Source organism: Elgaria multicarinata, chromosome 5, assembly GCF_023053635.1.
Source record: "Elgaria multicarinata webbii isolate HBS135686 ecotype San Diego chromosome 5, rElgMul1.1.pri, whole genome shotgun sequence".
NCBI lineage: Eukaryota > Metazoa > Chordata > Lepidosauria > Squamata > Anguidae > Elgaria > Elgaria multicarinata.
This window is the reverse complement of record NC_086175.1, coordinates 40,268,844-40,292,509: the sequence shown is the minus strand read 5'-3', so window position 1 is coordinate 40,292,509 and position 23,666 is coordinate 40,268,844. Positions and strand designations below refer to the sequence as shown.

The 23,666-nt window shown below is 40.7% G+C and overlaps 1 protein-coding gene across 1 annotated transcript; it reads left to right on the top strand.

The window, feature by feature from the left end:
* Positions 1-113: 113 nt before the first annotated feature.
* On the top strand, positions 114-21,290 carry ADPRHL1 (ADP-ribosylhydrolase like 1). The gene is made up of 7 exons (XM_063126177.1): positions 114-641; positions 6,781-6,945; positions 11,505-11,630; positions 13,852-13,992; positions 15,521-15,648; positions 17,641-17,773; positions 20,170-21,290. Exons 1-7 carry the CDS (start codon positions 428-430, stop codon positions 20,325-20,327), a joined length of 1,065 nt encoding a protein of 354 aa, XP_062982247.1. The 5' UTR covers positions 114-427; the 3' UTR covers positions 20,328-21,290.
* Positions 21,291-23,666: the final 2,376 nt, after the last annotated feature.

Genomic DNA, 23,666 nt, shown 5'->3' with positions numbered 1-23,666 from the left:
TTATTTGCACAGCCACAAAAATAAACCTCCTGATTACAGCATGTGTTTTTCCAGGTATAGAGTTACTTAAATTGGATAGCCAAAATATTTCTTGGCTTGTTTTGTCCTGGATTGTAAGAGGGCTTTTGATTTTTGCTACTTGCATATGCTAATGTGTTGCACACTTCGTGAGCTTGCAGCTTAAAAATAAGTTAGAAAATACTTGGACTAACAATCTGCATCCCTTCGCTGGATGTAAGACAAGTGGTGGCATCTGCAGAGGCAGAAAAGGAAAGACTTGCCTTATACGGAGAGCTCTGTGCAATGACACAATGGCTCCGATATAAAGTGTTGCTTGACCTGAGCTTGAAAGCAGAAGAACAAAGAAACACCAAGTGACTGTTTTTGAGACCAAAGAGAATTGAAAAGGCATCTAACTCATCTTGAGATGGATAAATTTAAGGCTGCTATCTTGCTGGCAGGAGTAGGGGATGCTCTGGGCTATCGAAATTTCACACGGGAAAACAATGCTTTAGGTGCAAAGATCCAAGGGGAACTGAAAGAAATTGGGGGACTTGAGAACTTGGTCTTGTCCTCTGACAAATGGCCAATGAGTGACAATACTCTTATGCACATGGCTACTGCTGAAGCTGTCATCACAGGTAAGAAAAACTCAATCGTCTGGACACAAGCTGGGAGGGGAGAAAGAAAACTGGAGAACCACTGTAATAACAATGTTCTGCCCAGTGAACTTTTGCAGAGATTTGTGCTACTTTCGGTGATTAATGTATAGTATACCTTGCATAGCTGCCCTAAACTTATTGTGATGACTAAGAGTGTAAACTGTGAAATAATAAGTACTTGCTTCAAATACCACCTCTGCTGTGAATTCACAAAGTGGCCTTAGACAAGCCACTATCTCTCAGCAATCTATCTGCAATATGGGGCACATAATACTGCTCTGCCTTACCAATTTGTTAAATAAGAATGGCTGAGAATAATTTATGTGAAGGACTTCAAACCTCATTTTACAGTAGATAAGGTTGCCTATTTATTGGTTTGCTTCCTTGGTTGTATATGTTTATTATTAAAGACATAAATTAAAACAATACATATTCTTTCAAACTGGATGCATTGGTGTGAACTTGGTTTGAACAAAATGTGGATGGGGAAAGTAAAAACCTAAGCCTTTTTCATTTATCACAGGTACCAGTTCCTGTCTGTTATACAAGCAGATGCCTATCATAGTAAGAATCAACTGTCTTCTGCATAAAAAAATGCATCTGAAATGTCATTTTCCTTTTAATGCAATTGTATTTTACAACAGAATTTATGTGCGGTATTTATGATGCATGCCATATGAGACTGAAAAAAATATCTGAATCTTTGCTTAAAAGCAAATGCACTTCCACAGATGGCATTTTGCTGTTGTTCTCAATTGGTTTTTTATACTCAGTAATGTCAAAGTCAATGAAATTTCACTTACATTCCATTCTTATCTGACTGCTGCTGAGATGCTCTAAATTTAGCTGCCAGAGGTCTGTTGAAGAGAATCTTGGATATTTCATGTCTAGCTACTGGTTAGCCAATGATGTGAGCAGGAGCTAATACCCTAAAGATAATGGCAAGTTGTCAACCTATCAAGGGAAAGGATGACTAACATACTTCTGAATATAGTCAGTGATTGAATGCACATCACATGTTTTTTGCTTCTTGACCTCTATGAGCATAAATGTTATCTGCATGTCTTATCAAGCTGTTTTGCAACCATTTTTAGTTACACTAGCTCTGTGTCTATATGGTATATTACAGCAGGACAGCTGTTGTTTCAAGATACACCTTGTTTTTGATATCAGCAATTACATTTTGCGTCACTGGCTATTTAATATCGATGTGTTCTGGCATGTGAGCTTTCTGTTCCAGATAGAGACTGGGTTTGGTTGACACATGACACATGATAAAAACCAACCAACCATTTTTTAATTATTCAGGGCCGTATATAATTTTCTTTAAAAAAAGGGGGGTACATGGGAAAATGCACTTTAACACAGAAGGGGAGAGGAAGTAGAGATGATACTATAATGTGTGCTATCTGCCTTTGGATCAAGATGGTTAATTTGGAATCTAACTATGACATCTGGTTCATTCTAGATAGGTGGGAGGCATCTACCTAAACTCCCCCTTTTGTACTTTGGTGATACTTGAATTGCTTTGCCATGGTTAAAAAACATTAATTAGGAATGTTGCAGCCAGAACATTAAAATCTCAGGCTGAGCTAATGACAGTCTGCCCTACAGTGAATTACAACTCAGATTTGTCTAAGCCAGGTAATGTCATTACACAATTGCCTCTTTCCTTAGAGAGCTGTGTACATTTTGTCCATATCATTCCCATTTTACAAATGAGGAAACGAATGCTGATGGATGGTGTCTTGTCCAGGCCGACAAGTGGATCTGTGGCTTCCGTTGGTCAAAGTAATTGCATCGCCTCCTAGCCAAGAACTGCAGCCCTATGGTTATCTGTTCCACATACTATGGTTATCTGTTCCTCATGGCACTCAGTGCAGAGGGTTGTGGGAAAAGCACCATGAAAAGGCAATGAGAAAAAGAGGCGACTAGTTCTGGTGCTATGAAATGTCAAAAGAGGTTTCTTCATTTTTCTAATCGGAAATATAAAAAAAATTCAAAACAACTTTCAACCAAACTTGTACAACGCTAATCATGAGTAGGTTAGTCCAGTAAAACGTAGTGTAAAGGTCCATATATTGGACTGTGAGTGTTTTCTTTTATTTAATTTCAAGTTGGATGAACTTGTTTACGATGTAATATGATTTTATATATATTTTACTTGAATGTCTTATAGCTCCTGACGAAGGATTTCCAGATCCGAAACGTTGAGCGTTGTACAAGTTTGGTTGAAAGTTTTTTTGAATTTCTTTTTATATTTCGGATAAGAAAAATAAAGAAACCTCTTTTGACATTTCATAGCACCAGAGCTAGTCGCCTCTTTTTCTCATTGACTCAGTGCAGAGGGGCCTGCATCCTATGATGCCAATAGAGCCATTGTTCAGGTGGGGTATGCAGCAGGGGCAGGGTAGAGTCAATCCATACAGTACTGTGGTCTAAATCAACTGAGCTACATTGAAGAGAAGGATTGTAGTAAGGATTTTTCACTAAGCTGGGATGAAAGTCTCAAGATTAGTAATAGGAGGCCAAGCAGGACGATGTGTTCTTTCTCTATCATCACTACTGCATTTCTGTTCGAATCTTCATGTGTGTGTTTGACGCTCTGCAGTGTTAACATGGCATCAGTTCATCTGTGAGAGTGGGGCAGCAGACGTACAACCTGTAAGCATTTTCCTTCTGACTTTCCATCTGCATTGCTTTTGATTATTTATGGTGAAAGGGAAGGTGGAGAAAAGATATGAGTAAGCAAACCTTTTTTTCTCTGCTATTTGAGTAAAAAAATAAACCCCATACAACAGTGAACGATATTTGAAAAACTTGCTTAAAAAATTGATCCTGATTTTGTCTTCACACTGGTAAAGAGTAAGGGGGATAAACTAAACCTCCCATTGGTGGGCTTCCCAGCAATGCAGGGGTTCATAGGGGATAATTGAAAGGTGGGAGAGGGCCACTCACCAACACACCTCTTCAAATGCCACCCTGTAATCATTTTTAAACAGCTGGGGAAAATGAAAAACAGCCTACAAGGCATTTGCAGGAATAAAATTCTTACTAAACAACGTTCTGGGAAAGGTTCACCTTGTGGTCCGTTTACCAGTTTATCAAATGCTAGGAGAATCCAAGGCTTCTCAGTGTTGTTTTGAGATCATAGAGAAAGGATATAAATACAGAGCACATGCTGTCAAAGTCTTGATGACTGTTTCAAGGAGGGGAGAAATCAGTCATATTTTTCAAAATTAAAAAGTATGATTACAACCCTTCTATATGATCTTGGATATTTGGATGTTTTTAAATTATAGTATGGAAACACAGCTGCTATTAAAAGCATAAGATGGGTCCAGTATCTTTCTGTCTCCCTCTTTCTCTGTGTGTGTTTTTCCTCTGGTTAGTTGATTACTAATCCCCTCGTCCTCCTCCTCCTGAGAATAATGCTGAGAGAATAAAAAGGTCTTCTTCACCTGGTGTCTGAAAGAATATAGTGTAGGTGCCAGGCGAACCTCCTTAGGGAGCTCATTCCACAGCCGGGGTGCCAAATCCCAGCTCAAGTTATTAACCCATTACTGAAATCCCAGCTAAGTTATTAACCCATTAGGAGGTTATAACTCTCAAGCCATTTCATTCATAAAAGTCATCATTGGAAGCTTCTGAAAACAACTTGCCTCACAGAGCCTGTGATGTTTCCAAACCCATTGTGTGTTTTGGCTTGATCAGATGACGAGTCCTTTTGCCAGTGCCACATTTCTCACGATGACTCCATGCATGAGATAAGAGGCTTATGCACATTATGCTCCTGGCATAAAGTGTCGTCATGTGGAAATGACATTTGGCAGCCTCTGACTGGAGGCTGTAGTGCAACCTTTCCCAAGCCAGAATCCCCAAATGCTGTTGGACTACAACTCCTATCACCTCCAGCATGGCTAGTGGTCAGGAATAATGGGCATTGTAGTCCAACAGCATCTGGGGGTCCAAGGTTAAGAGAGAACACTAATTTACAAGGTAGCCCTCAGAGAGCAATACAAGATTTTTCCCCCTCTGGAAAGTTGCAATCCCAATAGTAATCCGCAGCATTCCTGCTCCCCAAACATACACACACACCAACCCCTACTTTTTGCAATGGACAAATACTTATTTTAGGGTGCAATCCTATGTATATTTAGACAGAAAAAGCCCTACAACAGCCAGCATTCGCCAACTAGCCATGCTGGAAGCTGTAGGACATTTTTCTGTTTAAATATGTAAAATGTGACCAAAATAGGGATACTAAAAAGGGAGGAAGTGAGGAATCCACATAGTTCCTGCAGGATCCAGTTTACCAGAAAAGTCCTCTTGAATAACATAATTCTTCCACAGGTGAATTATGAATGGCTTCACATATACATCTAAAAGCAAGTGTTGCTTCAGTCAGCAATTTTTTATTTTGGTTCTAGTAAAAAAATAAATAACCAGACATACACGTTAATATTGTTTCTTATAACCTCCACAGTTGCATGCACATGTCTGTAAGGAAGATAAATGCTGGGTGAAGAAACATAAAATCCAGAGCAGGACTTTTTGCAAGGGTAGAACCCAGTGATGGCAAAGAAGAGGCAAAGTAAATTTTAAGGGGGAACGTGTTTGGTACCATATGTTAGATTCCTGAAAGATAAATGATATATTTTGTTCTAATACTCCCATCCCAAACATATTTTCTCTGCATCCTCTTGATTTTTATGGAGTAAGTGTGATTACTGAGTTTAATTTCCATTTTATGATTCATTTATCATTTGCATGTGAAGTGTGCCTTTCTTTTAAGTAGTCAACAGGGGGTCTCACAATATGGGAGGAGGAGCTACCTGTCGGGAAGAGGAACCTCCATCCCACTCTGGAGCTGCTTATGGAAGAACCATAAAGTGTGTAGGGTGTGGGGGAGTTTAGTCTATTGCAGAGACAAAGGTATTGTGGACAGGAGGAAAGACCAGGCAAAATATTAATGACCTTAAGTCCTATCACATTTACTGAGGTAAAACAGCAATGCAAAACTAATTCCTTGAGTATACAGAGAGCATTTCCATTCAAATATTTAGTTCACACCCATATACTTCATATTAACACACCTGGAAGACCCACCACCCTTCTGTCCTCACAATGAGGTACTTAGGTGGATTAGAATCTGTACTTCACATAAATCAACATTGAAACTGACTAAAAATGTGTGCCTTATCATTTCAGGTAAAATACTAAATATACTTGGTAGTAATGGGAACATAATGGAACTTTCTTTTGAGTAAACATGCACAGTTAATAATTTAGCCAATTTAAGGTGCAATCCTATGCATGTTTAGACAGAAAAAGGCCTATTAACTTCCAGCATGCCCCATCCAACATGGCATGCTGCAGCATGCTGGGTATTGCAGGCCCTTTTTCTGTCTAAACATGCTACAGGTTGTGGCCTTAACTGTATAAGTGGCTGAGAAAGATTAACAAAGAGCATCATCAAACAAGTGTTTTATCCCATGCTCGCTACTGCCCACTGACGGATGTTCGCGGGTCCTTCAGTTGACATCATCCACCTCCTGCGGGACCTCCTGCTCCTTCCTATCATTTTTCTTTCACAAAATAGACCCCTTTTAATCCATCTTTTTTTGAAAAACACGGAATGTGCCACCATTTCCTGCTGTGTGCAGGAAAAGTGGCACGATGTGAACTGCCCCTGAATGGGCCTCGTGGTCATTGCTATTTTCTCTCCCCGTTTAAAGAGACTGTCGCTATTGTGGGACAGCAGCAGGAGGCCATAGTGATGGTAGGGAAACGCAAAAATCCACCTGTCATATGATGCTCTGATTCGAGTTAAAGACAAAAGCCGGGGGAGAAAAGCACCCAATGAAGTGAAAAGAAGGGAGAAACGAATTCTCAGGATGCGGAACTTTTTTATTGTAGGTTGTAAAGCCCAACGCATTTTGGCCTGTTCAGGGGTCTGTTCAGCATCCTGAGAATTTGTTTATTCGTTCTTTTAACTTCTGATTCAAGTAAAGCAACCATGACAAATGAAAAAAGCAGCTGTATGTTTTTCTTCCCTTTTAAATATTTCGTACTACTGCTTCACCTAACTATATAACACTTCCCTAACCCCAAACAGATTACTGGTGTTTAGAAGACCTGTATCGGGAACTTGTAAAACGTTACGTTGATGCTGTTGACAAACTTCCTGGGCGACGGTCAGACCCTGCTACTATTGAGGCTTGCTTACAACTGAAGCCAGACAACTATCTCCTAGCTTGGCACACACCATTTAATGAGAAAGGTAAGGTGGGTTGTCGTTTTTTTTCTGAATAGAAACTATCCTACATCATAGTCCTTTTAAAGTAGGAGTGGGCAACTTGTGGATCTGCAGATGTTTCCGCCTACAAAGCCCACCTTCCAAAACATCTAGAAGACCATGAGTTGTTATCCCTGTTTTAAAATAACTTATTTTTATTTAAATTAAATAAATTTAATTTATTTAATTTACACAGGAATTCTGTGGATTAAAAAATTACCAACCTAAATTCAGTAATCACAGTGAGTGTGAGAAGGTGTTCCCCCCCACTTTTTTTTTCTATTTTAAACTGCCTTCCTTCCCTCAGTCTTTCACCAAGTTTCTTGAAACTTTCAAGGTATGTAAAACCAACATTTCTTTCTGGCACATGTAAATTTCAGGTAAATTGGTGAAACATTTTTGATTTTATGAATGTTAGAATGACCACCCCCCAATTACCCCTTTATAATGGTAGAATGCTTTTTTTTTTTACTGTCCAACCTTAACTAAAGGGTCACTGCCGTGTCCCTTTAAATACTTTTCCACACATGTGTGGGCCTTAGAAACCTGGATGTTCCAGCTTGCTTTTAAATGAACAGATGCCCATCATTACTTTATAAATTAAATGGTTGTTGCTGTTGTTTTAAATGTTTTATGACGCTGTTTCAGTTAATTGTATTTTATATCTTATATTTTTTATCTTGTTATCTTGTTAACTGCCTTGAGGAGTCTTCACCTTGAAAGACGGGATAAAAATACTTCAATGAAATAAATAATCCTATGCATACTCTATTTAGCTGGAGTAAGACCCATTGAACTTAGCGGGGCTTACATTTGACCAGACATGCATAGGATGGGGCCATAGATAAGTGTGATAGAGCACATGTTTTGCATGCAGAAGGTCCGAGATTCGACCCCCAGCTTCTTTAGGTAGGACAAGGCCTTGCCTGAAATCCTTTGAGAGCCGCTGCTAATCAGTGTCAAAAATATTGGGCTAGATGGACCAATGGTCTGACTTATATAAGGCAGCTTCCTGGGTTCCTATGATTGCACTGTTAGGATGTAATCTTAAGCATACTTACCTTGTAATAAGCCCTATCAGACAAAGTGGGACTTACATCTGAGTAAACACAAACAGAATTGTGTTGTAATTCTTTTGAAATCTTAATAGCTCTCCACTTTGCTATCCAAACACTATCCAATGCTAAATCCTTCTTCATTGTATAGTCTTTTACATAGCACAGAAGTACTACTAATGCTTGATAGCATATTATATTTTCAGTTGATCTGATCATAGTGCCTAATTTTAGCACATGCTTATAAATTGTTTCAATTCTTTATTTGCTTCACATGTTGACTGTAAAAAGACACACATATTAGAATCTGCAAGGTGTGTGTGTGTATGTGATTTTTCATCCTCTTAAAAACACAGGACATGTTTCTTCCCTGCATAGGTAGTGTGACTGTGCAGGGAAGGATTGTGCCTGTTGTATAGTTCTACAACAATTCCATATTTGCCTGGATATGCTAAGTGAACTGCCAGGAATTCCTTTGGTAGAGCACTGTGTCCTTTCATAAGTTATCTCTGCCCAGTTTTTATATCTATTTAAAGAGTCTTTGTTCTTGGCATGATGCCTCCCCATCCAGTTTTTTGTCCTGGAATTTTGTATTTATTTTCAGGAATATAATCCGTCATGTTTCATTTAAGGGTCTACACTTGCTAGAAATGTTGTCAGTGTGAAGTGAGCTACTCAAACCTGATTGCTGAAATTGCAAAACTATGAAACGTACAACTTCTCCATAGATGCCTATTTATCATGCTACTTCGTATTATTTCACTTCTAGAGAGACTTTTAAAAGTCTTTAATATTGGCAATTTGGAAGAGCTCACATGTCCTCCCATGGGTAGTGCAGATTCTAGATGCAGAAACCGTGTTGATAAGGCACTATATCACTGGGTTATTGAGTGATATAGAATCACTCAACACTAGTGTCATATATTGATGCAGCATCATGCTGTAAACACTGCAATGTAATATGGTGATTATTTTTGTCTCTGCAATCCACCCAGTTTGAAAGAGCTGATCTTTTCCCCACTTCAGCCTTCTCAGGGCAGTTGGCTGGAGGGAAAAGGAAACAGAGAACCTGGATTCGTCAGCCCACTTACTTTTTCTGTTGTACCTCATGTGACCTGAGGTACAATTGTGTATTTTGCAGAAGAAGAGACACTCGAGGCATTTTGTATTTGTGTGTGCACACATTTGCAGCCCCCTGGCATGGACCAGGTTGTGCACCCCTGGTCTATACTGCAGATGCAACAACCCAGACTCATTCATAGCTTAAGATGCAACAAGCCATTTTGAGAGTCATTCAATTGGAAGGCAGGGTATAAATAGATAAATAGGACTGAGTTACACCACTAGAGTTGAAGCTCATTCCTGTGTCTGGCCAGTAGGACATAACCAGTTGGCGTCCTTAACTATTAGAAATAAATGGCACCTATTTTGGGATGCATTAATAGAAGTATAGCTTCTAAATGATGTGAGGAACTGGTTCCCCTCTATTCGGCACTGGTTAGGCCTCATCTTAAGTATTGTGTCCAGTTGTGGGCACTACACTTCAAGAAGGATGCAGATAAGCCTAAGGGGATTCAGAGGAGGGCAATGAAGGCGATCAGGGGTCTGGAAACAAAGCCCTTTGAGGAGAGACTGAAAGAACTGGGTATGTTTAGCCTGGAGAAGAGAAGGCTGAGGGAAGACATGATAGCACTCTTCAAATACTTGAAAGGTTGTCACACAGTGGAGGGCCAGGATCTCTTCTCGGTCATCCCTGAATGCAGGAGACGGACTAATGGGCTCAAGTTACAGGAAGCCAAATTCTGGCTGAACATCAGGAAAAACTTCCTGTTAGAAAAATATGACAATGGAACCAATTACCTAGGGAGGTCGTGGGTTTTCCCACACTAGAGGAATTCAAGAGGCAGCTCAGCAGCCATCTGTCAGGTATGCTTTAAGGTGGATTCCTGTATTGAGCAGGGGGTTGGATTCGATGGCTTGTAGGCCCCTTCCACCTCAACTTTTCTGATTCTATTGTTTCTATGGTGTGGGGGGAAGGCCTCATAGGCTAAGTGGTAAGTTGGAAACCATGTTCTCTGACCTGTTTTCACGCCTCCCTCCGAAACCCCTCAGTTTCCCTCTCCTGGGGTGGTATTGGGTAATTCCGATGCCAAGGAGGGCGCACAGGGCTTCTGGGCTGCCATCTAGGCCCCAGAGCTGTCCTGCCCTCTTCCTGGTGGAAGGAGACCAATCACTGGTTTCCTTCCTCCAGGCTCCGCCTCCAGGTTGACTCCGGATTGGCCACAGAGCAACGTTACATGGCGGAAGCACCATGTTGATGTCGCTCCATTTGAAAGAGTCGACTTTTTCAAAACGCAGCATTGCAGGGAAGCCCTGCAGTTGCTACAGAGCTGAGCCTGTGTTGTCTAATTAATGCAGCACAGTTCCACAGCCACCATGGGGCTTTCCCTGCATGTAGACAGAGCCCCCTAGACACTTCATCCCTTAATCTCTCATGTGGGGTGACCTGTACGTGTGTGTGTGTGTAAAATGGATCACTTAGGTTAATGACTTAGGTTATTATAAACTTAGGTTAATGACACTTGTTGTCATCAGAGGCCCTGCTCCAGATGCCCATACTGTTGAGATTAGGTGAATGGTGACTGAAGACAGGGTCTTTTCCATGGTGGCTCCAGATCTTTGGAGCACTCTCGCCAGAGAGGTCTGCTTGGCACTGACACTGTTGCCCATTAGGTATCTAAAGGAGACATGTTTATTCTCTGGGTTTTTTGTTGTTGCCAGAGTTGATTATGATGATGCGTTTATCATTATTGTTAAATGGATAACCATGGATTATTGTTTTGGTTGACTTTTATGCATTTATTTGTTATTTTGAGTTATTTCTCACCATTTTTACACACCCGAGGCAGTTTACAACATGTCGTGGAATAATATCAAGCTAAAATCACACCAATAAAGCAATAGTAAAAATAGTAAAAATAACAGCAGCAGATTAAAATGGTCATACATTGCTTCCCCCATTCACGTTTCTATGCAGTTGGCCTACATAGAGCCTACCCTATCCCGGGCCTTCATTTCTCAAACCAGCTGTGTTAAGCCTATAGGAATCTAAAGGGTTTAGACTAGAAGTGGTGGACTCCAATAGCTATCAGCCCCAGCCAGCAAGGCAATAGTTGGGAATGATCGGTGTTGTAGTACAATGGAAAGATTCAGCGGAGCTCCGCTAGCATTATTTGAGTTTGTGGAATGACACCATTCGATACTGCCCTGCATCACACACATATTTACACTGAATTATGGTTTCTACTATCTTCCTCCTCCTAACTGCATAACTTTCTGGCTGAGAGAGGATGGGCCCGTCATATTCCATCTCCCATGCTACTTAAAAATTTACCACCAAGACCTGTTAGGATCAAACATAATTCAAATGATTATGCACAGATGTTTTGTCCTTTTAAAAACATACACTTCTAATTTTTATCGATGTAGGTTCAGGATTTGGAGCAGCGACAAAAGCCATGTGCTTAGGGATGAAATACTGCAAGCCCGAGAGGCTGGAATCTCTCATTGAAGTGAGCATTGAAGTTGGACGAATGACTCACAATCATCCTACAGGTAATATCTGGGCTCGCAGGCACCGTGGGGCTTCCCCGTGATGCTGCACTTCGAAAAAGTCAGGGATTTACCCTGACTTTTTCAAATGGAGCAACATCAACACAGTGCTTCCGCTGTGTGACATCACTCTGCAGCCAATCCAGGGTCAACCCAGGGGTGGAGCCTGGTGGAAGGCAACCAGCGATTGGTTGCTTTTCATCAGGAAGAGGGCAGGGACCTGGATGTCCACCCAGAAATCCTGGCTCGCTCCTCGACACTGTCCTGGGAGAGGGAAAGTGTGAGGTTAAAGAGAGAGGCAGCGACAACCAGGCACCGTGAAGACAGCCCCTAGGTGAGGCTGCAAGCCAGAACAATGCACAAATCAAGTTGTAGAGATACCATGAAAAAAACATTAGCTATAGTTAATCAGAGCAAGAAGGAAGTGTCAGAGCTAGAATTCTAATAAACCTCCTAAATTGCTGTTCCTGCAGAGTGTAATTGAATGACATGCAACAAATCACTAATTCCTTATGATGTTATGTTAAAATGGTTCTGGGATTCATAAAAACAGTTTGTTTTGAACCTATGTATCCCATTCTCGCATCCCCTTGGAATGTTAACATCAGGCAACACTTATAACATGCCAAATGGCTGCCTCTTAATTGTTACAGATGTCTACCCAGTTGCCAGCCTCTCTAATTAAGGGAAATCACATTGTTTACCCAGGGCTTTTGTGCTTCCTGGTTCTTTGTTGCGATTGTTATGTGCTGCATTACATGGGAGTGGAGGGGTGACACATGCTTTGAATTGAATACTTCCACTCCATTCAGTTCCATTGAGACACTGCCATCTAGTGGTAGAAGATCCTGCTATTTCCTGACTATTTTCACTTTTAAAGTGGTTTTTTTCATACTGGGATTTCCAGAGGATTCCACAGGAGACATCCCAGTTGTTGATGACATCATGTAATTGACCCGAAAACTTCCGTGAGTGGCCAATCATGAGGGTGCAATACATCGTTCGTTTAGAAGAGCCCAATGTCTATATCACAGTTTTTTATTTTGCCTTTTAGATAAACATTGGTAAATCATTTGGCACAGTACATGAAGGATCTGTATGAATAATACTAATGATGCTGCCAGTGCTTTAATTAACTGAATTCAAATAAATCTATCTTAGGATTCTCACCTTAATAATTTAGCTTGTGTGGTTTTATCATGGAAATTAAGTAGCTGAAGCATTTTCTGGTTTTAGGTTTAATACCTGTTTTGTTAGTACAAAAACATTCTTGAAGATAGCTTATAGTGTCTACACACTAGATTTCTAGAGCCCAATACACGTATTTTCTTCTACGCCTGTAGACTCTGAGTTTCATCAGATGGGGAGATCACGGTTCCCTACTGTTGCTTCTCCGCCCCCGCTTCTGTCACACAATACTTCCTCTTTCTGATGGAGAAGAAAGAGGAAGTAAACAACAACCACATGGCCCATCCATTGTGCATTTTTATTGTGCCACTTCTCCTGCACACAGCAGGAGATTGTGGTAAGTTCCATTTCTAAAAATAAATCGGACTTACCAGGGTCTTTTTTTCTCATGGGAAGACTACCAGAAAGAGCAGGAGATGCATGGGAGGCAGACAGCGTCATGAGTAGGACTTGCAAAAATCTGTGACTGCCCAGTAAAGAGTGTGCTATAAAATGCTCATCTGATGATCCCCTGATTTTTATAGAGGTGTGCAAAATTATGCATGGTGTACCGAAAGTGGACAAGGAGACATTCTTTTTCCTTCTCTCGTAATGCTAGAACCCAGGGTGATCCCATGAAGCAGAATGGTGGGAGATTCTGGGCAGCTAAAAGGAAGTACTTCTGCACACAGCACGTAGTTAAACTATGGAATTCGCTACCACTTGTGATGGCCACAAGTGTGGATGGTTTTAAAAGAGGATTAGATAAATTTATAGAGGAGAAGGCTATGAATGGCTGCTAGTAATCGTGGTTATATATCATCTGCAATATGCATCTGAGGAACATGAGTGGGAGGGTGCTGTTACACTTCTTTCCTATTTGTGGGCTTCTCATGCACATTTGGTTAGCCATTGTGGGAACAAAATGCTGGGTTAGATATGGCTTTGGTCTGATCCAGCTGGGCTCTTCCTATGTTCTTTTTTGTGTTATTTGGTGGGGTGCACTCCGCCTTCTTCACCGTAGCGATAATTAATTATCTTTATATGCTCATTTCAGGTTTTTTGGGGTCACTGTGCACAGCTCTATTTGTTTCCTATGCAATACAAGGGAAGCCACTGGTGCAGTGGGGAAGAGAAATGATGAAGGTTGTCCCTATGGCTGAAGAATACTGCAAAAAGACCATTAGGCACATGGCAGGTAAAATTGTGTAATGAGCCATTTTAACTCAACTGCAAGGCAAGACTTTCGCATTTCTTATGCTCAGTAATTTTGATTTGGTAGCTTCACCCCCGCACCCTCCTGTCATTTCAAACATTTCCTTTTTTCCTCTGGAATGGACTCTAGATGGTATTCTTATGAGCCTAAGGAGCTGCACACTGTTCTAGAAATATACCTATATATATATGCATAATTTTTAAAAAAGCGAGCAGGGGAAGATGGCAGGGCTATTGTGGGGGGAGCGGATTCCAGAGGGCTGGATTGGGACCCCAGGAGAGCCAGAATCGATCCCCGGGCCTGAAGTTCTGCACTGTCTTAGAGCAATCCAGTTAACCTCTTTAATTTTCCTGTAGGAAATCATATCAAGACATTCTGTATCTTATGTGTAGTGACCCTACACATGGGATCTTCACTGGGATGCGAACACATTTTTCTTGTCTATGTCCATGTAGTGGGAAACCTTTATGTGGGATCAGCAGACATTATGATCTATATTCTGTTTTTCCACATTTTGTGTCAGTTGTCTCTAGATCTTCATCCTTGCTGTTACGCTCCTGCACACCAGTCATGGGAGGGGTGAACTTGCAGGACCTTTAGTCTTTCCTCAGACTTTGGTTTCCTAGGAGGAGGGCACTGTGTTCAGGACTTGTGTTCAGGCCTACAACAACCCAGCTCCAAGTAAAATCCTGCTTCCTCTCAGGTGTCCATCTCTTTGTAAGACAAAAGATGCTCTCCTTTTCTGTCAGGTTCAGTCTTACCCCAGATGAACGCCCTTTGTGAACCGCCCAGGGAGCTTCAGCTATTGGGTGGTGTAAAAATGCAATAAATAAATAAATTCTACCCCGCTCAGGCCTTGTTGGACAAAAGCTTGCGCATTTAGGAATTACAGTGTGTGTGCGCGCGCGCAGCGGGAGGACCCTCAATCTGTTTTACCCAGAGACACTGAGTTATAAGGGGTCTCTGAAGGTAATTTAGACTGGCTCCAAACACATAACATTACAGTAGAGAATTAAAATCTGCCCCTTCCCCTCTCTCCACTGTGCAGATAAGTTAATTAGTACTGTTGAGATGCTATGAAACTATGATTAGCTGGACATATTTTCGCTTGGCACCTACATTATATGCTTTTAGAAGCCAGGTGAAGGCCTTTTTATTCTCCCAACATTTTAACAATCTATAAATTTTAAATAACATGGTTTTAAATTTGTAATTTTGCATTGCTGCTGTTTTTATCTGGTTGAGCTTTTATATTGTATTTTATATTATGGTTTTATACTGTTGTTTTATACTTTGAATGGTTTTAATTTTTGTGAACCGCCCAGAGAGCTCCGGCTATTGGGCGGTATAGAAATGTAATAAATAAATAAATAAATAAATAAATAAATATTTTATTGGATTTTCTTCATGAGATCTCTGTAAATTGAATTTTACCATTCAAGCTTGACTAAAGTATTGAAAGAATATTTTCAGTGTTAAATGTACTATTATTCATTTTTTTTGCATTCAGAATATCAGGAGCATTGGTTTTACTTTGAAGCAAAATGGCAGTTTTACTTGGAGGAGAGAGAAATCAATGAAGAAAACCAGAATAAACCTAACTTTCCTGAGAATTATGATGCTGAGGAAAGAGAAAAGGTAAATTCTTCAAATAAAAACGTATGAATATATTTGGGGGAAAATATTTTTGTTTGTTTGCAATTTATTTATTTATTTAAGCATTTTTATGCCGCCATTCAGCCAAAAAAGGTTCTCATGGCGGCTTACAAAAGTATTTCTTAAGACAGTCCCTGCCCACAGGCTTACAATCTAAAAGACATGACACAAAAGGAAAGGGGATTGGGAGGGAGGAGAAGGGGAGAAAGGAAAGCAAATTCAGGCACTACAATCTTAGTTGCAATATCTATATACTGCTTCTCACTCAAAACAAATCCCACACAGACATGTACTGATACATGTTTGTCTGAAAATGGATCTAGTTGTGCAACTATGTACAAGTGGAAGAGAATTTATTGTGTGTCTTGCATTTTTTTTAAAAAAATATTGATTGATTAACATCCAAGTTTAATCTACCATGTGAGAGAATTTTGAGAAACATAATTACAGTCAGCTAACATAAATAGTGAGTGGTAAGAGTGGATTAGGTGGTCAAGGCCTCTGGGTCAAATATTAGATCAGGTGTGGATTTAGAACAGGGGTGTTGAACTGTTTTCATCCCAAGATGTGAATTCCATTTTAGTTGAGGCTCTCAGGGGTCATATTCTAGTAGTAGGCAAGGTCAAAGGTAAAAGGGGCCAGGCCAAAATACCAGCATATTTTAGCTTAAAGCTCTTACTGCCTTTAACTAAGGGGTTGTCTTCACAACGCTGTATTGGCCCCACCTCCCTCCAAAACCCAGTGATTTCCCTCTCTTGGGGTGGCATCGGGCAATTCCGATACTGAGGAGGGAGTGTGGGGTTTCATGCAGCCATCCAGGAACCAGAGCTGTCCCCTGCCCTCTTCCTGGTGGAAGGTGACCAACTGCAGTTCATCTTCTACCAGGGACCACCCCTGGATTGGCTGCAGAGCGATGTCACATGGTGGAAACACTCTGTTGATGTTGCTCCATTTACCCCGACTTTTTCGAAATGCAGCATCACAGAGAAACCCCATGGTGGCTGCGAACGTCAGACTGTGGAAGAGCCATACTGACGTTGCGCCGATTGAAAAAGTCGGGGGTAAGTCCCCGACTTCTTAAATTCGCAGCTTCATGGGAAAGCCCCGCGGTGGCTACGAAGCTGCACCTGCGTTGTGTAACTGACACAGCACAGATCCGCAGCCACTGCAAGGCTTTCACCGCATATAGACAGCCCCTGAGTTTAAGAGACTCAACCTTTGAGAATGCGAGGAAAAACTGCACAAAACCTGGGAAACCACCCATCTTTGATGGTTGAGGAGAAGGTGGTGAGGCCAGAGGAAAGGGGCATGGCTATCTGGGGAACCCCATGATAACTGGATTTGGACCGCATGAGCACCAGGTTTGGCTCTGAGCTTCTGCACCTCTGATGCACCCAGCCACATGCAGGGCAGTGAACCTTCAGTCCACTTTGTCCAAGTTCAAATCTTCTGTCTACTGGCTCATTCTCTCTCCCTCCCTCCCTCCCTCCCTCCCTCTTTACAGAAAATGTTGAGCAGTGCATGAGATTCATTTACAGGGGAAAGTTGCAGTCTTGGAAGTATTTAGGCATGATGCAAATGACCTCAGGGTGATGTCAGAGGAGCAAATGGCATTGTTGAAATGGCATTGCGGCAAACATAAGGAACTCAAGAAAGATATCAAATAATATTTCTTAGCATGGTCCCCAAAAGCCCCCCCCCCAAAGATAGTGTCTATCTTATTCCATTTTAAAACTTTCAAATATTGTGGGGGGGGGCTGAGCAAGGCATACCCAAGAAATAAGCAATGATCAGTTGTAGCTCAAAACCTTTTAAAAACAAAACAATAAAATAGAAAGGAATACATTGATACGTAAGCACAAAGTGCAGTTTACCTCATGTGTCAATGCCACGCATAGAAAAAAGAATGTAGAGTGTGTCCTGGTCTACTTGGCCATTGAATTCACCCAACCAAGTTGTTAATTATCAATTCAGACTTACAGGAGATGGAGTTCTGAAGGCCGTGGTGGAAGGAGAGGTCATGATGCTCCTATGATTGCATATGATGCCCTCTTAGGATGTGGTAGTGATTGGACAGAGCTTTGCAACCGTGCAATGTTCCATGGCGGTAAGTATTCTAGTGCTTCCTTCACATTATATAGGATTTCTGTTCCTCGTCATTAGCAGCAAAGTTTCTATAATATATAGAACATTTTTAATAGGCAAATTGGCTAAATTATGTAACTCATAAATCTACCTCATCCTGATTATTGCATTTCTTGAAACATCTTGTGTCTAAGGCTCTTAATGTGCTTCCCAATCACTAATTTGGGGATATTCTTGTCCCTTACTGGGAAAGGCATCATCTGCTGTTGATTTCTTTCTGTTGTGGTGCCATGAAGAGACATAAAGCCTCTCCATAAAGAAAGTGGCAGCAATATTATAACTGGAAAGAAAAGCCACAGGAGCTATGAAGAATGTATTATCCATAAAAGCATATAGAGCCTGAACTTATGATCTGCATCTAATTCTACTGAAGGGGCACTTTAAGGAGATGGAAGACAAAGTGAGCCAAAGATGGCCATTGCCACAGCCATCAGTATATCCGCACGCTGCTTTTTCCTCTGGGAGGCAACTGAGAGACCAGTGGGTATTCCTGAGTGGCTGGACTTGGCCCTGGGCCCCTAGTTCCTGACCCCTATTATATGGGTTTCAAGTTATATTAAAGACTATGTGTAGTATTCAACAGGGCCACTGCAATCCTGCTCATTCCATTGCTCCAGCAGGACTCACCGCTAGTGCAAAGTGGAGCTTATGGTTCTAAAAACAAACCAAGAAATAAGTGGAAACACTTGTTTCTGGATTGGGACAGGTCAGTGGTGCTCCCTGTGAGCATTTCCACTACTTTGAGAGCCAGTGTGGTGTAGTGGCTAAAGTTTTGGACTGGGAGTTGGGAGATCTGGGTTCTAGTCCCCACTCGGCCATGAAAACCCGCTGGGTCAATTTGGGCCAGTCACAGACTCTCAACCCAACCTACCTCATAGGGTTGTTGTTGTGAGGATAAAATGCAGATGAGGAGGATTATGTATGCCACCTTGGGTTCCTTGGAGGAAAAAGGCGGGATATAAATGCAATAAATAAATAACTAAAATAATAACTTTGGTCTCGCTTTTAGAACTGTTAGCTCCCAGTTGCCCTAGTGATGTGTCCTGCTGGCATCCAGGCAGTATCAAAGACTGTCTATGTTACTGAAAGCATTATAAATATAAAAGTGTGTTTAAAAAAATCCCATTTCACTGCTATTCCTGCTTGAGGCAGTGATATAATCTCCTTTCGGTAAGTAGGGGAACACTTCTTGTAAGACTTACGGGTCAACATCAGATGAGCGTTTCATGGCATGCTCTCGACTGGTTGCTCCAGACTGGTTCCTCCCGCATGTCTCCTGCTTTTTCTGTCGTTTTCCCCCGCTTCAAAATACCTAGAAAATCTGGTTCTTCTGGCTGTAACACTAATTGGCACAATTTCCTGCTGTGTGCAGGAGAGTCTGCCCCATAAAACGCCCACTGAATGGGCCACGTGGTCATTGCTTGCTTCCTCTTCCTTCCCCGTGTGAAGAATACTGCAGGACAGAAGCAGGAGGCAAAGTGACAGTAGGGAAATGTGGTTTCAACTCCATCTGACGATCCTCATGGTATTTTGTGCTGCTCGCTTAAGTGCTAAAAGCTCACAATTAAAAGCTTTTGCCCTCTATCTTGTTCACCTCGTTTCACTAGTACGCAGATAGAACAGCAAAAAATACACTTCGCACATTTCTTTCATGTTGTATTTGTCTTGACAGCAGATTCGAAAGCAAATATTACTGACTCATGATGTGAAGAACAGGTTGCAGTAGTTATGTAGGTCACCTTTTTTCTTTGCAGTTATTTGAGGGAGTTCTCTGCATAAAGAGTAAGCATTTTTTAAAAGTTTGTCTGATGTTGAATTTAATGGTCCTCTACCAAAATCTTAGAAAGTTGTTTACATTGTTTATAGACTGGCCTGAAACATCAAAATAGTAGGTGCCAGCAGGCTCTCTTGCTTCAAGAGCCAACGTGGTGTAGTGGATTAGACAGTTGAACTGGGGAATCGGGAGATCCAGGTTCTAGTCCCCACTTGGCCATGGAAGCTTCCTGGGTGACTTTGGGCCAGTCATAGGCTCTCGGCCCAACCCACCTCACAGGGTTATTGTTGTGAGGATAAAATGGAGTGGAGGAGGATTATGTGTGCCGTCTTGGGCTCCTTGGAGGAAAAAAGGTGGGATATAAATGTAAAATAAGAAATAAATACATACTGTAGGATGCAGGGGTGTGGTTTGTCCCCAGTTGTTGTTGGGAAAGTGGAAGGGCAGAGATTCCACTTAAATACACAAGTGGAAATGTCTGAAACCATCACATTCTCTCTTTTGCTAACAGAGAATACTGTTCCACTGGACAGCTAAAAGGCGCTCTAATGAAACTGCATGCTCATTTATGCTTGATTTTACAGGTGAGAGTGCAGCCACCGGAACTATTGCTGGCTGTTTGTATGGATTGCTTTATGGCCTCAACAAGGTTCCTAAAGGCTTGTACCAGGATCTTGAACAAAGAGAGAGGCTAGAATACTTGGGCGAGACTATCTATCGACTATCTTCAGAGGAAAAGTAAAAATGTTTTCGCCATTTTCATTTCTGTTATTTTTTAGGATTACATCATGTAGCTAAATTCCTAAGACTACAAGTTTAAACACATTTGCAACAATTTGGGGAAATAATTGAGTGTCCAGAAGCCCCACTGTGTTTACAATCATGGTATTAGGTGACAATTTTCTAGTCATTTGCTCCAAAATATTCCCATTAGTACAATTACTAATTACTATTAGCAATATAGCTAATTGTACTATTGTATTTTTTGCAAGCAGCCCTGATAATGTATTTGAAGGGTAGCGTATAAATCTAAATAATATAATATAATAAATTGAGAGTTTAAATGATGCCAGCATTCAAAATTTTGGAATACCTATTAATATTAATCGTGTTTCTTTAAATATAGTCCCTTGGCATTCCTTTTAATTTGAAAATTCTGCCTCACTTGTTTTGTCACTCCCTATCACCAGTATTCTCATGTTCACTTATGCCAATAGTTTACATTAAAAAACTAATGCTGTCTGCACCCTTATTTAAGGTAAACTAATGTTATATCCCTTCTTAAGGGAGTATTCTTGAGATTCTAATGTTTTTTCCCTGCATTTTATGTATTCTTTCTGTTTCTCCCTGAACTCCTTTATCTTAACTTCTCTATATCATCATCTAGCTCAAGTTCCATTTAATATATATAACTACTCTAAAGAGGGAATGCCAACACTAAGAAGTTGTCCAAGATATAGCAGAACATAAATAGATACCAAAAATATGCAAACAAATGTAGCAAATCGATGTAGGAAGACAAATATTCCTATTTTAGCTTTCCTATATATTTTTGTGGTGTATTTTTTTTTTTATCCTAGACAAACTTTTTAATGATTTGGGTGGCTAAAATTCTTGTAAATAAATTAATCTTATGCCTCTTCATAAGCATTATTCTTTATTTTCTTATTTTGCTCATTGCATGTTACTGTGTCATTGTTGGAATTTTTGCTTGCAGTAGGTCAGTGTCGGTCAAGGCTATGGCGTTTCACTTGTTATTCTGGTGCAGAAAGAATGTAGATAGACAGAATGGAAGATAAAGACATTCCAAGGCAGTGGGTTGGATCCAAACTGAAGTTGTAGCTCAGCGGTAGAGCACCTGCTTTGCATGCAGAAGGTCCCAGCTTCAATCACTGGTATCTCCAGGTAGGGTTGGAAATATTCCTCCCCAAAACCATGGACAGGTGCTGCTAGCCAATGCCTACAATACTGGGCTAAATGGACCAATGTATGACTCAGCAGAAGGCAGCTTTCTATGTTCCTGTACAAATTTTATTTGGAATAAGTCCCATTGATTTCAACATGACTTTCTTCCGAGTAGATATTAGAAGTGTGCTGTAAGGTAGTTGCAGACGGGTCCCATTGAAACCATTATGAAAAGCTAGGGTTAACTTCATCTGGATCTAACCCAGTATCTGGTATTTTAAAATATCAAAATCCCACGTTAATTACTCCAGTGTAATTAATGTATCCAATGGTGGTGTGGTATTATTGCAAATGATGGTTTACACTAGTGCAACATCATTAGTGCTAACCCTGTGCCACCATTGGATACTACACTATGAAGTGTATTTGCTTGTTAACTTTTTTGGTTCACCCTACTCCAACAATTCTGAGTCACCAATAATATCACACCCTGGTAGCTAATGGTCTGCTAATTTGATAGAGGGAGCCTCCCATCCCCTTGGTCCATCCTTTCTCAATTCTATTCCCCATTATTTCTCCCCATTGCCTTCCCACCAGGCTCCTTTCTTCCTGTCCTTGCTAGGCTCAGAGAGCTCTGTGATACAGACAAGGAAAGACAGGCAAATGAGGTACGCCAAGAAACTCTGGGCATTGTGCAGGGAGGCCTGGTCTATACATTACACTGAATAAGATGGTAGAATCCTGAGGTGGTAGAGTAGGGTGGCCCCTTACAAATTGGTGTTGTTTACTGGTGGAGTTTATTGGTCACTTATAACCAGCCCCAAAAGAGAAAATGCATCGCCAAAAAGAGGGGAAAGATAGGACATAGTGTTGCACAAAGTTTGCATATGCTCATGTGTATGTGCTATACATACTGTATTTAGAAATAATTACTATAATTTAAATAGAAATACGATACATCTCTCCGTCATGACAAATTGGACTGCTGCCCAGGTGCTAACTCTTGATGCTCTTCCTTCATGTGGTTCTATATCTCTAGATATAGAGGACTTTCCTCTGTAAAATAGGACACATGGTCACCCTATAGCAGAGTGGACTATGCCTTTGTAGAATGCAGATATGGGATGGGATTTTAATGCTCCTTTATGTGTTTTGTTTTTTTAAAAAACCAACCTCTTTCCAAGTATTAAAAAACTCCGGTTAGCGACATCCCACTTCTTCCTGTTATAGTTTTCCACTTGCAGGGATACAGTTATACAAGGAAGTGTTTTTTTAAAAGCTATCCCTTAACTGTATTTTGAAGAGGAACAGTCTATTCTACCACCTCAGAACTCTACCACTACATTGCCACCTTGTTCTGCATAATGTGTGGACCACACCTAACTTACATCGGGCTCACAGTGCTCCACCACCAGCACAGATAGGGAACGGAGAGAATCACTGGGAGGCACAAGTGTAACTGTTAAAAGTAACTGGGGCATCTATAAGACAATCTTTGTATGTAACATCCAAATTATGAAATTGTTCATGGTCTTTGTTTTATAATATTATCTTCGTTTTACAGCAATGTTTTGGGCAATTTTTGTAGTCATTCTTCTTTTCATTCTATTTTCACTTTCAACCAAAGGGAAACATGTTTAAGTCTCATTTATTTTAACTGGAGACAGTAAACATTCACTTAAATATCCCATTGAGATACAAGCCAATCTAAGCTTTTTACATAGAAAGTAAGCCCTGCTATATTATGGGTCACACACATAACCTCTTTCCTGTCAAACCCATCATGTGTTTCCTTCCCATGATGTTTTGGTAGCATATCTAAGAACTCTGGGAATGCATGTGAAGAGCTGCTAGCCAAATTTATTTTGCACAAGTGCGTTGTTTCTCCTAAGAGCTGGAGAAATGTATATTTATTCTATGTATTTATTTCCTAATTTACAGACCACTTTCAGGGCACATTTGCCCTTCCAAGTTAGTATACAACATTTATTTAAAACACAAAAATAATAATCCAATTAAAACTACACTACACCTTCTAAAATTGAGCAGTAGCAATTAATACATCAGTAATAATACCAGAAATGCTGGTGTACCACCTTCTTGCATCCTCACCTCCTTCCTTTGTTTCTGTGTGTTACCATAACACACTTGGCCGCCTTGAGGTCCACTATTGGGC

Bases quoted from the DNA above. Each gene is read 5' to 3' on its own strand.
- ADPRHL1 (XM_063126177.1), top strand. From the start codon at position 428: ATGGATAAATTTAAGGCTGCTATCTTGCTGGCAGGAGTAGGGGATGCT. The intron at 11,631-13,851 runs GTAATATCTGGG...TGCTCATTTCAG, and splicing joins GACTCACAATCATCCTACAG to GTTTTTTGGGGTCACTGTGC. The intron at 17,774-20,169 runs GTAAGTATTCTA...TTGATTTTACAG, and splicing joins CCGTGCAATGTTCCATGGCG to GTGAGAGTGCAGCCACCGGA.